This window comes from Drosophila hydei, unplaced genomic scaffold (genome assembly GCF_003285905.1).
Source record: "Drosophila hydei strain 15085-1641.00,03,60 unplaced genomic scaffold, DhydRS2 tig00000001-arrow-pilon, whole genome shotgun sequence".
NCBI lineage: Eukaryota > Metazoa > Arthropoda > Insecta > Diptera > Drosophilidae > Drosophila > Drosophila hydei.
Window position 1 is genome coordinate 12,589,001 of NW_022045643.1, and position 15,132 is coordinate 12,604,132.

The 15,132-nt window shown below is 40.7% G+C and overlaps 1 protein-coding gene across 1 annotated transcript in view; it reads left to right on the top strand.

The window, feature by feature from the left end:
- The window catches only part of LOC111599815 (adenylyl cyclase 78C), a 31,760-nt gene extending 19,132 nt beyond the window's left edge, over window positions 1-12,628 (top strand). The window contains exons 4-24 of the mRNA XM_030224473.1: window positions 14-146; window positions 1,635-1,921; window positions 1,984-2,140; window positions 2,275-2,456; window positions 2,528-2,729; window positions 3,167-3,300; window positions 3,360-3,449; window positions 3,506-3,667; window positions 4,939-5,075; window positions 6,656-6,796; window positions 6,853-7,405; window positions 7,986-8,081; window positions 8,142-8,281; window positions 8,423-8,577; window positions 8,634-9,283; window positions 10,724-10,819; window positions 10,888-11,068; window positions 11,132-11,535; window positions 11,600-11,828; window positions 12,008-12,153; window positions 12,230-12,628. Coding sequence (XP_030080333.1) covers window positions 14-146; window positions 1,635-1,921; window positions 1,984-2,140; window positions 2,275-2,456; window positions 2,528-2,729; window positions 3,167-3,300; window positions 3,360-3,449; window positions 3,506-3,667; window positions 4,939-5,075; window positions 6,656-6,796; window positions 6,853-7,405; window positions 7,986-8,081; window positions 8,142-8,281; window positions 8,423-8,577; window positions 8,634-9,283; window positions 10,724-10,819; window positions 10,888-11,068; window positions 11,132-11,535; window positions 11,600-11,828; window positions 12,008-12,153; window positions 12,230-12,343 — 4,389 coding nt within the window. The 3' untranslated portion in view covers window positions 12,344-12,628. The remainder of the gene's footprint in view (window positions 1-13; window positions 147-1,634; window positions 1,922-1,983; window positions 2,141-2,274; window positions 2,457-2,527; window positions 2,730-3,166; window positions 3,301-3,359; window positions 3,450-3,505; window positions 3,668-4,938; window positions 5,076-6,655; window positions 6,797-6,852; window positions 7,406-7,985; window positions 8,082-8,141; window positions 8,282-8,422; window positions 8,578-8,633; window positions 9,284-10,723; window positions 10,820-10,887; window positions 11,069-11,131; window positions 11,536-11,599; window positions 11,829-12,007; window positions 12,154-12,229) is intronic.
- Window positions 12,629-15,132: the final 2,504 nt, after the last annotated feature.

Sequence of the window (15,132 nt, forward strand, 5' to 3'; positions counted from 1 at the left end):
CAGAGACGTTGACCGACCTGTCGGCGGGGTCTTGGCCAAGCAAACGCCACGGCGCGTGCAGTCCGTGCGCATCGTCGAGGACAAATCCGGCTATGGACCCAAGCGACGCACCGAAAGCTGCAGCATATTTGGCAACAGCAATTTTGGTAAGCCAAATGACACTTCACTCTACAACAAGTCTCTATGCGGACACAATTGAGCGGAAGTAGGATCACGTGTACCAATTCTATTGCCACTCAAACTCAGCAAAGCCAAGCGAAGCACTTTCACATGGGTCGATAAGTGACCAATGTGACTTGGTCAATTGGCAATGGCCACACGAGCCACCTGGCAGCGAATTCATATCTTATGTATGAATGTGGCCATAACTGATACGGAGAGCTGAGTTTAATACGCATCTCATAAAAGAAACAATATACAGAGGCTGCATTAATCAAGCATTTGAAATTTGTATGTTTGCTCGTTGATAAATCAGATTAGTAAAGCTAACAACTGTGTCGAACAGATCTAGGATTAGACTGTGATTGGGAATTCGAATTTAATGGCTTTGTGCATGTTAGACATTAATATTACATTTAAAAAATTATTTATAATAGTAATTGTATTTGATTAGAACAAAATCAATCAATTTAGCCATACTCATCTGCATTACATTTGTGTTTTTAAGATTCCGAAAATTGTCGGACTATATTTAAATATTTTATTTATATATTTATTATTTAAAATATATTTATATTTAAAATTTTTTAAATATATATTATATTATATATTTTCAAATACCTCACGCTAAGCCTTTATTGGATATGCCCTAAACTTTACTAAATACTTAATATTTAAAATTAGATTTCTTTTTATATATAGCTCGAACACTATAAGAGCTCGAGGCAGCAACAAAATGATGCCACCCAGAGGTAGATCACATAGAACAGCAATCGATAAAAAATTGTAAATGGAAAATTGATCTCGAATCTTTCAATTTATTATCAATGGCACTGATTTGCTAAACAAGCTGAAATCAATCTGTTTTTATAAGAGTATTTATAATTCTCTTAGTTTTTTACTGTAATTACCTTTCGAATTACTTTTCCAAATAAAAGTTGTGGGTCTAAAATGCTTAAGTGAGAATTAAAATCGACTTAAGGCTTAAGGCTTAAGGCATATATTAGTTTAAGTCTATCTATAATAGACAGAAATTAGCTAAGGTTTTTCCAATAGAATCTATAATCCTTTGTTTAAGTCTGTCTATAAAAGTAAGAAATTAGCTAACCCTTTCAAATAGAATCTACAATTCTTTACTAAAAGAATAATAATAATTAATAATTATCCACACAGAATTGGCTCACATCTGAAAAAGTTTAACCCAAGCCAGTGACTGTCAAACTGTGCTAGGAGAAAATGTTGTATAAAATATATTCATCAATTAATCTTTATAAGGACATTATCATTCCAGCACAGTTTATGGCTCTGGTCATAATTCAAGTTTCAATGTTAGGCTTAAGATACCCTATGATATTTGCGACTCATAACCAGAAAGCATCCTTTTAGATAATCACACTTCACGCCTAATAATTTTCATTATATTCCTCTCGACTGATACTTGCATTGCATTTAAGTCTCGTGTAACCTTTTTACAGATTATGAACTGGAATCGGGCCAATCCATTGCCAGCATGGCTGGCCCCCAGCGTCCGATGACTAATGAAACGTATTCGGCCTTCAAGAGCGGCAACGTGGTCAAGGGCATACTGTGCCCCTCGCTAACCAACTCCTTCAAGCAGAGCTCGCTGGAGCGCAGCTATCTGACCTACACACACAGGCAAAGGCAGAAGTCGCTCATCATCGTGAATGTGGTGGACTTTGTGCTGAAGATTGTGATGGCGCTCATCTGGATGCTGCAGCCCAAGGAGGAGCGCCTAGAAACTGTGAGTGGCCCAAGGATCACGTCCATCACATGCATGTCTAATCCAAACTTGACCCCGTTTAGAGCACGTCTTACGCGAGCACAGCCACTGCGATTACCTGGTCAGTTTGCTGTGGCATTGCCAATCTGGCCATTTGCTTCCTAGGGTATTGGCGCTGCTTCGCCAACAATTATTTGCACTGGGCGGCGGTCTGCACTTGGGTGCTCTTCAATATACAAGGTGAGTGTGGTGGGAGGGAGCGGCGAAAGAGGGGACACCGGCTCGTATAGGGCATAAATCATGCGTCACATGCGCAGGCCATTAAATTTGCTAATCCTTTGGCCGTCATAAATGTTTTACTGCCTCTGCGACAGGATTCATCAGCGAGGGCGTGGGCTTCGAGAACCGGGAGTACCTGGTCTGGTACATTCTGTTCGTCATATTTGTGCCCTATGCCATGCTGCCGCTGCCGCTCAAATGGTGCGTCGTGGGCGGCACAATCACAGCCAGCTGCCACCTGGCCGTAATTACCATCAACAAATTGCAGGACAAGACGGTACGACCCACACGCACTAGACTTTATTTTTTTCCTATATTTATTTATATTTGCAATACAAATACTTGTAGACGCCACTGGATACGAACTGCGTGCTATTCCAAATCATTGCCAATTTCATTCTATACACCGCCATTAATGTCGCTGGCATGTATACCAAATATCTGACAGATCGCGGACAGCGCTTGGCCTTCATCGAGACCCACAAGGCCATGGAGCACAAAAAAGAGTCCGAAAAGGAATTGCAGCGCACGCAAAAGTTACTCGATTCAAGTAAGTCAACTAAAAATAGAGTTAAAATATAATAAAAAAAAAAATATATATATATATATAAATATATATTTAAATGACTGCATAAGTTAAATAACATTTCAGTTAAATGTAGAATATTTTATATTAATTAAAATATTTTATTATTATAAATATATCTTGAAGTTGTCGAAGCAGCAAAAAGTAAATGTCTTTTCAGAATATTTGAATATATAACTGCATAACACGCAAGTTATCTGCGTTATCTGCGGCCGATAGACAATTTCAATGCCTGAAAACTCACAGCCAGGTAGCCTATAGCTGCAGGTAAAGGTAGCAAAGCTGAGCTCGGCTCAGTTACTTTGAGTTGCTGAACGACTGCAGGCCAAGATTGTTTTCTAGATATTGATTTGCTTGCTACTTGAGCTGAATTTATAATTTGTGCAACATTCTGTTTGCAGTTTTGCCCAACATTGTGAATAATCAAATACGCAGCGAAATGTACAAGGGCACGGACCCCTCTGTGGAGACGCAGTTCAACAAGCTCTACGTGTACCCCATGGACAATGTGAGCATTTTGTTTGCGGATATAAAGGTAGGCGAAGCAGGTCTCGTGTGCATTGCTCAAATTAACGTTTGAATCACTTTCAAAAGGGGTTTACCGAGCTGGCGAGCAAGACATCAGCGCAGCAATTGGTGAAAATTCTAAACGATCTTTTTGCTCGCTTCGATCGCATCGCGGAGGTAAGTTGTGTTCGGCACGTTGCACGATGCCTTTCACATTGTTTTCTGCTACACAGGATAATCATTGCTTGCGCGTGAAGCTGCTCGGTGACTGCTACTACTGTGTTTCACAATTCGAAAGCGACAACTGGAAGACGCGGCCGGATCATGCGGTGTGCAGCGTCGAAACCGGGCTGCACATGATAAAGGCCATTAAGGATGTGCGCCTGCATACGCACGTAAGTGACAGGAAAGCGACTGTTGTAATCTGCTGTCAATTAATTAATGCGCAAAGGCAGTCAGTGGATTTTTACATGTTTGCTCTCATTTATATCTTTTATACGAGTAGACGTATATGTTTGCAGTGCGATTTTATTTATTGTTGCATAGTTTTAGGTGCTTGTTGAAAACAGTGGCAGTTAACAGAATGCTATTGAGTGCACAAGCGCTGAAATACTTTAATGCTTCTAACAGCGCGTTGTGCTGTAAACGTATGTCAGCTAACATATTGATGTTAACGCATAACAGTTGACTTTTATGCTGCAGAAAGCTGCAATACTTTAATAGAAAACCTAATATAGCGAACATAGCGCTGTTAGAAAGAGTTAAGCAAAGTGTTAAGCGTTGAAAAACCACGCCACAACTCCCACTCTGTTACCGGCAGAAAACTACAATAAAGCTTACAGAGCGCTGTTAGTTAGAGTCAACAGTTAAACTGCGGAAAGCTTTTAAACGTTTGCGCAGCGGCATAATTTTTTGGAATTTAATGCGGCAGATTTTTCAGCTGTCAGCCCATTTTTTCGTTTCTTTTTTTGTAGATAGCCGCTTTATTTTTACGAATTTTGCACAATGTTTTTGCTGTGGCCGCTGCGTCGCTTTATGTGGCCCATGTACTGCCTGTTCGCTGGTCGTTGCTGGACGTGTTGACAATTCATTTGTATGCAAATCTCAGCAGAGCAAAAGGCAGCCAAAAACGAGCGACGGCAACGTCAACGGCATCAGCAGCAACAAAAGGCTAGGCTGTTGGAAATTAAGATACCCTGTAAACACCATCTACCAGCTCTTGCAGCAAACACATTTATGTATTTCAATAAAACTGACTTCTATATCGATGTGGATAAATTTTAGTGGAGTTCGTAGGCGTGGAAGTTAATGCGATTTAAAGCTAGAAATCCCCATTTTACAGGGTAAAAGAGCAACAGCACAATGTGTTTTTCATAGCGCAACGCAAAAAAAAATTAATAGATTTTACGATTCAAGGGGAACCTCATCTTCCCTCGACCTTTGGGTCCTTTAAGCGCATTTAATGAATGCAAAACTTACCGTGGGATAATGACAATTGGCCGACGCAATGTCCGAATGACTGTCAGTTCAACAGGCATTCTGACAGCTGCAGCGACCCCAAAAAGTATGCGGCGGTTGCAGTCGCAGTTGCAGTTCCAGTTGCACTGGCAGTTGCAGTCGCAGTTAAATTCGTGCTTTGCATAATTTGCGTTCGTTAATTTTACAGGTCGACCTCAACATGCGCATCGGCATACACAGCGGCTCCGTGATGTGCGGCGTGCTGGGCAACAAGAAATGGCATTTTGATGTTTGGTCAAATGATGTTATCATTGCAAATCACATGGAGTCTGGCGGCATTCCCGGGTAAGTCCACTCACGAATTAGTTTCACCAAGGCCATTCCCGTGGTTGCACTAATTAGCTCTGTTGTCAACAAGCAGGTAGCATAGCATATGTATGCCTACAATAAAGGTACCTCACAGTTAGCTGCAGCCTCACAAAGTAACAAAATATTTATAATTTAAGATGTATATTTACCTTGGAGTTGAAACAGATTCGAATTGAGTCAACTTATTTATAGTACTCATAATAAAGGTATATTGTATGGATATCTGCTTGAAGTCTTAGTTCAATTAAGCAACAGAGTGACTATCCACTGATGAATTATATATGTAATAGAGCCAATTACGCGTATGTTTACAGCTTTCATATCAAATTGATCATATTTCAGTCTAAGCCAACCGATGAAACGCCCTGTAATAGAGCTACTGAATTATATTTGAAAATTGACTGTTTATCATGTATAAATATTAGATATTAGATAGAATTTTCAATCAATTAAAATATATGTAAATAGATGATGCATACTGAACTTTAGTTTCTCAAAGAAATAAGAAAGAGATAAACGAATAACGCCTAGAAGATGCCTGCCAAGCAGTGACAGTGTTGGTTGGACGCACGATCACTAGAAGACGAAGTCAGTCGCAGATTCCCTTTAGAAGTAAAATAGAAAAAGTAAAATATCGAAAAGTGTAAAGATAATGTAACGCATTCTTTGACATATTTATAATAATATTGAATCTATAAAAAATATATTTTATAGTCATAAATGGTCTAAGCAATTTGTAGCTATTCAAATAAATTTTAAATTTGATTATTTATTGCTTTAGAGAGCGCTTAAGATGTTTTCAATTGCGCCCCAAAAAGTATGCTATATTTTAACCCAAAAGAAAATTAAACTGAAGAATTTCACATTTAATTTGGCAAAAAGCACTGCTGAAAGTATTTAGGACCTTTGGCTTGGCACTTTGTAATAATATTTCGATCGGATTGCAGCTCAAGTTTATTGGCAAAGATTCAGGAATGCAAAAATCTCGAATTGCTGCAAGCCGAAACGAGCTGCCAAATAACTTTGGCTGTGTCTAGTGCTGTGTTGTGCTGCCTTAGCCTTAACTCGCAGTTAGCCACATTTTAATTGGCCAATTAGGGCATGTCTAAAGCTGGCAGCAACCAATAATTGCTGCCGTCATTTTTGCTAGCTCAGACCAGCAACAGAGGCGGAAAACAGCAACAACTGGCAGCAGCAACAACAGAAGAAGACAAAACAAATCGGGGAACGACCACAAACCGAACAAGATGAAAAGCAAAAGGTCCCATTTAATGCAAAATGTTTTGATTTAATTGTGGTCTAGGCACAGACCAAATTCAGGGCCATAGCCACAGCCAGAAGCAGCGCCAGGGCCAGAGAACTAAAGACCTAGAGAACTAGAGAAATAGAAATACAAACATAAAACAAGGCAGCAAGCACCACAAGGGCATCCCAATTATGGAAGGCACACAGAAGGGAGCTGCGGGGTGGGCAAACTTTACGCACAATCGCAGAAAACGTGGACAAATATTTGAATTTAATTTTCGCCAACTAACTGAGCCGCACCACCTTTTCAGACGCGTGCACATCTCGGAGGCGACTCTCAACTGCCTGAACGATGCCTACGAGGTGGAGCCGGGCAACGGCGGCACCCGAGATAATCATCTCAATAAGATGAACGTGACTACCTATCTAATCAAGCGAACGGAGCCATTGAGGTAAGTGCTTTGTTGCTTCTTCTTATCCAGCATTTAACATCCTTGACTCGGCGCAGACCCAAGCGACGCTTTGGCACGCGCAGCAGCGTTCATCAGAGCAGCAGCATTGCCGCTTCTGTTCCCCATTCGGGAACTGCGCCGCTGCCCAAATCGATCTCGGCCAGTGGCAGCGGCAACGATTGCAGCATGGGCAGCACCGCAGCTGTGGCCATTGGCGACGGCGGCAGCATCGATGGACGCAGCCTGGAGTGCGCCGTCGCCCTGGCTGTGCAGCAGCCATCACAGCTACTCCAGCAGCAGCAGAAGAAGAACATCTCGCTCAACTCGCTGCCCAATGTAGTCGAGGGCGTGGCCCTGGACAACCGCCGTCTGCGCAATGGCATAGCCGCCGGTGCTGCCATCAATGCGAACGCAAGTGGCGCCGGAGCACCTGCTGGCCTGTCCACAGTCTCCTCTCCAACGGCCATGATGTCCAATCCACTGGAACAGCAGCTGAGGCCGCGCAATGGCGCCAGCATACAAAATCTAACGGACTCCATCAGCGCCAAGGGCCTGGTCATAGAAGACGAGAGCACGACCGAGTGGATACCGGAAATACCATTTAGAAATGTAAGTCCAGTTGCTAACTGAGTGCTGGGATCAGTTTTAAAAATATAAAGGAAACTATTATAGAAGAAACTAATCATCTATATAAACTTTAGTAGAAAAGAAACTCAGAATTTAGGATCCTTGAGCTTAAGAATTTTTAGAAAATTTATAGATACTTCAGATAATCAGAAAATACTGAAAATATCAATTTGGACATGAAGATATATAGCATAATTGTAGACACTTTGAAATAGAGCGCTTCTACAAACAATCCCATCACAATTTAAGATTTTAATGAATGCTACATTAATCAGTTAATGAGCGATTCGCCAAGTAAAACGGACGTCTTTACGATATATATATATATATATATTAATGAATAAACCCAGTAATCAGTGAAGCATTCATTCGATTATATTCTGTACTCAATACAAAATATCGTGTGAAGTGGCTCTGCTCACGATTCAAATCCCACGAACTTTACAGAGTTAACTTATGCAGAAATAGTTTGAAAACAATCCACCAACCGCTAGATGGCGCTGTTACACACAAACCCCTTTTCATAATAATAATAAAATTGGTATTTTATTAAAATTTGTAGTTAAACAGTCCGGAGGAGACTTTGAATCGCGCAGATTCCATATTGGTAGATTCAAAACTTGATCATCGCGTTTCGGTAACCCCCATGGATGAAGAGGTATGTGATAAATCGATTCGTATATGCTGAAAGATAATCTATTAATGGAATACCGCACAGATTGACGAGTTCATCGAACAGAATATACAAATCAATTCGAATAAGGAAATACGACGGGAATATCTGAATGCCTGGACATTGAAGTTCATCGACAAAAGCCAGGAGCAGAAATTCTGTCAGCTGCGCGAGGATATGTTTCGGTGCGTATGGATCGAACTAAATGTGAAAGGTCAACAATTCTCAGCCTATCTCCCGCTCTCTCCCTCTCTCGGACTGCTTGGGCTTTAATTAATGAACTGTTGCTAATTGATTTATACCTTCTGTATTACACATACCATCAGCTCCAACATGCTTTGTGTGTTTGTCATTTGGATATTTATGGTGCTATGCCAGGTCATCATTATCCCACGCTGCACCATCGTCATCATTTGCTTGGCGGTCGGCACTGTGGTGCTCACCTTCTGCTGCGTCCTGGTGATGGCCGAGGAGTTTCCAGGTAAATCAGCTTCATATTAACAGCTGTCAGTGCTTATCAATTTGATCGACTTCCAGGCCTGCCTGGTTGCCTGAAAATCAATTCTGCCAAATTGGTTCATCAGCGTCGACGTCGCACGCTCTTCATTTGCGGCGTCATTGTGTCCATGTGCTTGCTAAGCGCGATTGGCCTGGTGCTCTGCCCATCCTCTAGTTACAACGGCACCACGAATGACGTGCGGCTCCTCAACGATTCCTGGGACAGGGACTCGACGGTCTCCATCACGCAGACGATTCAGCGAAATATCACAATACGCGCGCCAGCTATCGGTGGCTTGTCCATAGAGTCCATTGCCAATCTGACCACACCACTGGAGTCCTTCGAGTTGTCGCATCGACCCTACACATTAATTAGGAATAGTCACAATCCGATTAGTGTCCCAGTGGATGATAGTTTCCGCTGTGTGCACCGCGAATACATTGTCTTCACCTGGGTGCTCTGCCTCGTCTCCCTGGCCACGGCGCTCAAGCTGTACTACCTGATCAAGGCAATCATGGCCCTCGGCATGGTCGCCTTTTACACCACACTGATCTTCATCAGGTTCAGCACCGAAGAGAGCTTCAGCCTGGCCAAGCTGAGACAGAACGGCATGCCTCTGGGCGTACAAATGCTAATATTGCTCATCACCTTTCTCATCATGGTGTGCTATCATGCGAGACTCGTCGAGGTAAGTCACTTGATATACAACTTTAGTTGTTCATTTGCTTCGCATTAGCTTTAAGCTGTCTTTATACGACTTCTGGAAACAACTCTACGGCACGCTTGCTTAGCTCTTCATATTTAGAAACGAAAAGTTTAAAGGAAATCTTAAGTTACTTAAAAAAGTTAATTTTTCTGATTTGGGAAAAGGCGAAATTAAGCTGGTTGTGATATACGATATACGATATACGATATACGATATACGATATACGATATACGATATACGATATACGATATACGATATACGATATACGATATACGATATACGATATACGATATACGATATACGATATACGATATACGATATACGATATACGATATACGATATACGACATACGATATACGAGCTACGAGCATTTGTATAGAAGCTATAAATATAGTGCGTATTAAAGGAAATTCCTAAATTCTTGAAAGTGAACCAGAAAGCTCTAGCTGGAACTGCTCAACTAGGAAATACCATTAAGCCTCTCCTATCTTTTATACTTTCTATAGCTTGTATATAGCATAAAAAATCACGTAAGAGTGCTCTAGTCGAGAAGGCCCGACTAGTAGATACCCCACAGCCTGTGCTGGGCTTCAGTATGTGCTTTACTATGGGAACTAAATTATTGGATAATATTTACTACAGAAAGACTTTCTTGTTCACATTTTAAGGGCCTGATAATACCATTCATATGTCTGTTATTGCCAAAGCACAATTTTCTAGTATTTGAAATACGTTTTTTTAAATTGTGGGGAAAGTAAGGGGGAGGTATCCAACATTGAGAATATACCAAATCATTACATTAACAGTAAATCTATAGGTATTGAAGATACTTGTAAAAACGAATATTGATTTTTATCAATAACTACAAAATGGGTTTAGTTATCGTAAATGAGAAATTATAAACACGTGCTGCATATGTATGCATATATATGCATTTCAACTTTCAAGTATAGCTTATAGGGATTAGAAGATCGCTACGTTTACATGTACAGACAGACGCACGGATGGACGCACTGGTCTAAATCGACACAGCTTCGTCCTGCTTACGAATATATGTACTTTATGTGGTCTGCTAGTCCTTCTTCTGCCTGTTATACACATTCTAAAAAACATACCCTGATTTCTCAGTTTCAATGGTAAAAAAGAAAAAAAATAAAGTAAAAACTTTCTATAGTGTTACATGAAAAATAGTTCGATAATATGTGTGGAGCGTGATAAGAGCTGAGCTAGGCAAGTCTCAAGAAATATGTCCTTCAAGCACAGTGCACAGTAAAACCTAGAGAAACTTATTCTAGAATCAAATAGCAGAGACAGAGTCAAATCAATCTTATTATAGGAACTTAGCTGTCTATTGATAAATTGTTTCTTTGCACATATTTCCATATATTGCCCAATCTATACAATGGCGTTGTTCATTTGCAGGTTACCTCGCGGCTGGACTTCATTTGGAAGGAGCAAGCGGAACGAGAGCTGACCAACATGAAATCGAATCGTGCACTTAATGACACATTAATTAAGGTAACGGTTTCTTAATCCAGCCTCGTGATTGCTCATTAATTAAATGCTTGATTTGAATGCTCTCCCAGAACATTTTGCCGGACCATGTGGCTGAGTATTACCTGTCCGACGAGCACACGGACGAGCTCTACTCCAAAATGCACAACCTCTGCGGCGTCATGTTCGCCTCCATTCCCAACTTCCAGGACTTTTACTCGGAGGACATCGACAATGGCAAGGCGTGTATTCGCATTCTGAATGAGATTATCTGTAAGTTGATTGATTCAATGGTGTCCACACGTCTAATGATGCTTGCCGTTCACCTGCGTCCAGGTGACTTTGATGAATTGCTGGAGGAGCCGCGCTTTGCATCAGTTGAGAAAATTAAGACAGTGGGCGCCACCTACATGGCCGCCGCTGGACTCAATCACGAGCATTTGCGCGTTCGCGGTGAAACCCCCGAGGATAGCGTCTGTGACCTGGTGGAGTTCGCCTTTGCCATGAAGAAGAAGCTGGAGGAGATCAACGGCGATGCGTTCAACAATTTCCAGCTGCGTGTCGGCATCTGCAGTGGGCCTCTGGTCAGTGGCGTGATTGGAGCACGCAAGCCTGTCTACGACATATGGGGTAATACGGTAAACGTCGCCTCACGCATGGACTCCACGGGCGAGAACTGGCGCGTCCAGGTACCGGCCAACACGGCAGAGTTTCTCTGCTCACGCGGCTATACCTGTGTGGTAATTAGTGAACTGTTGATAAGCTTAGAGAGGGGAGACTGATTCGTAACGTGTCGTTCTGCAGAAACGTGGCGAAATCAACGTCAAGGGCAAGGGCATGATGACCACCTACTATGTGCATCCAAAGGGCATCTCGGACAGCCAACTGATCTCACCTGTGCGTATGCCGGCGGGCATGCCACTCGCCCAGACGCCCAACCTACAGCGACAGACCTCGCATCACGGCTCCTTCAGTGCGGTTGTCTTTGGCATGATGCAGGCCACCAAACGGAGCACCGCGATACCGGGCACACGTAAGTACCTGGAATTAGTATACAGGGAAATCTCAAATGGGCGGACAACCCAACAGACTAAGGGATGTGTCTTCTTAATTGAAGTAAAAGGCAACAACGTTATCTAGATCAGACACATTTTGGATCCCGAATCCCTAACCATACTCTAATCATTATTTACTAACTAACGAACTCCTTAGCTACCGGCACGCCGTCACCACAAATCCGACGTGGGCATCGGGGCAGCACCTTCAGTTCGGTGCGTCTATCCCAGAAGTCGACGACTGTTAATCCAGTGCGTCGTAATACAACCCGAGTGCGAGGACGTTCCTATCGCCAGAAAAAGGTAAAGCCTATCTGATGCATCCGACTATATCCTCTATCTAAAAAATATATATATATATATATTTATCTTCCTGCAGAGCTCCTCCAACAACTCAATAGTCACACAGGCCAGCTCCACGTATATGCCCTCGTTTCGGCGAATCGATCAGATCGAGACAACAATCTCGAAGAGTCACAACGATGCTTTATAGCCTAGCATGCGCACCAATTGGGTCTAAGGACCACCAATTGCCAAACATTACTGTAGAATTTATTTTTAGAAGCGTTTTCATACAGTCGAGTCTAGCTATAGGAACTGGAGTCCTAATAGATCTAACAACTATTCAATTATATTACAGAGCTAAGTCAGTAGAAATCGAAGTTGCTAGCGAATCTATACTTGTAATATATATATATATGTATGTACGTCAGAATTAGTTAACTATGTAACATTATCTCAGCACAACTCTAGTCGTATGCATAAATATTTATAAACATAATGAGATACCATCTTTGTTTGTTCTATCATGTGAATTTTCCCTAAAAGGATCAACGACCTCTTCTCATTTTCTGTGTAGTCAGCTTCCAAATCTACCAGAATATTTGATCTATAACAATTTGCAAATAACTTATATATTTAACTAGCGATAAGACAAATTTCAATTTAGCTTAATTTAATTAGAATAAAGACTTCTTTTAACAATCATAATTCAATTCAATTATTGTACAAAAATATAGCCTAATTTCTCTAGGTCCGTCTATATTTAAAAGAAATACTTAAATATAAAAAAAAGTCACAAAATCCATAATTTAGTGATTTTATGTGCAAAGCGCCAGTAAATTTGTAGATAAGCGATCCGAAACCCATACGCAAATCTTAAAATACAAATGTAAAATATTATAGACCCACATATATATGTTATATATAGCTATATTGGAAATTTGATGTATGCACCAGAGTGTAATTAAATAAAGGTTACTGAAATAAATGTGATAAATAAAAAATGAAATGTCGGGGAAATGAAGTTTTGGGCAAAACAACGGAAGCCGACGAGTATGATCAGACGAAAATGGCCAACCTTAAAGCGAAAACATCAAATATATAACTAATAACCAGCATGGTGATGAATACATAGGAAATGATAGACTAAGATATACCATTCTATGCATCATACATTGACTTAGTGACAGTGCTCTGCTTCTCTTTTTATTGTTTTAAGCAGTGTTTTATCGATAATTGCCAGTGTAAATGCATATTTAGCCAGCTAATCATCATACCCTTCTCAACCACACACAATGGGCATAAAAAGAAAACCGAAAATGACGCCAACGCTCATCGAAATAAATGCGGCTACAATAACAACAAAGACCAACAGAAAACTCTATTTTTATCACAGATGCAGACGAACGCACCTTCGACGAACAGCGTGCAAGAGGAAGGCGCAAGCAACTGGACGGACAGCTGGAGCCGAAGCACTTGACGAGCAGACGGTCCGGTCCGTTCCAACTTCCCACGTTGGTTACGTTTCGTTAAGCGAAATGATGAAAATGCAAATGACATTCGTACGCACGAAGTTCAGCTAGCAACGATGGGGTACGCTATCGAATACCCTAATTATGAACTTAGCAGACTTTCAGTTCAATTCGAATCAGCTATAGCATGTGTATAATGTTAATGCAAAGTAAATTGTGTTAAATGTGTTTAAGTTATTCATTTAAATATATTTTAAAATGCTTAAATCGGCTTGCTTATAATGTTTATATATATATAAATATTTCTGGTAGTCGAGCAGGCCGATCAAGAATATAGGGTATGCACACATACGGAAACAAGTACAACAACAACGCGCAAATGTCGATGCAGCAACCACTTGTGCACTTCCACTTGTTGGCGGCGCCGGCAACGCCTAATGTGAATGTGTGCGGTAGCTGATAACACACAGTTGTTGTTGTTGCTGTAATGCGTGTGCGGTTCAGAGAGCAGCAGCAGCAACAGCAAATGGATCGAACAAAACAAACAATGAATAAATACGAGTAAATTTTAAATTTCCCTACGTTGTGCATTTAAATGTCGATTACCGGTTTCTTGGCCCCTGAACCGAAGCGCCCACCTAAAATATAAATACACTACATAGTAAAACATATGGTACATGAAAGTCTTAAGAAATGCCTGCTGTAAATTAAATTAAATTATATAAATAATATTTAGATTTATTTCATTCACTTCATTCAAATCTTTAAATAATCCTAAACACTAGAGAATAAACGCAAGTTTGGTCAAAATAAATTTCCAAGTATTTTCCGACTAAGAAGCAAGGGAATTACGTTTACATACATACATTCATAAGCTGTATTAAAGTATATGTATATAGGTGATGTACACACGTAAGTGTATTATTCATACAATATATATTCTCAGCATTCAATAGGCTTTTGTATATTTGTACAGCCACACAATGTTGACCGCCTGTAGCGCACTCAGCGCAACAAAAATGCCCGAACTTTCCCGGAACTCACTGCTTCCGCTTGGCGCTAAAGCAACATGTGTACACCAGTCCGGCTTTGTTTGTGTGTGTGTCTCAATGTTTGTATATGTGTTGCCGGCGCAACCCCTGTTGCTAGGCATTCCAATTTCATTCATAAACTGTTAAGCTGCGAACAAGTAATTTACATTTTCTTAAGGCTGATTGATTGCATAATCCATTTTACATAAAATGCATTAGCGAAACCCTTTGTAGTTGTATCAATTATGTACGTATAATTTGCAACTATTAATACGGGCTTGCTACAAAATATTTTATTCAAACATTTAGCGCCACTCAGCGCTCAGCTGTTCGATAAAAAAAGAGAGAATCCAGTGTTAATAAACAGTTATTTTTTCTGCTGGCATGGCTCTGGATTTTTTGATGAAATCACAGAAATAATATTTGATTACTATATGCTAAAAATCATCCCAACAGAGATAAAAATGCAACATTGTTAGTTTTACCTATTTATTTTT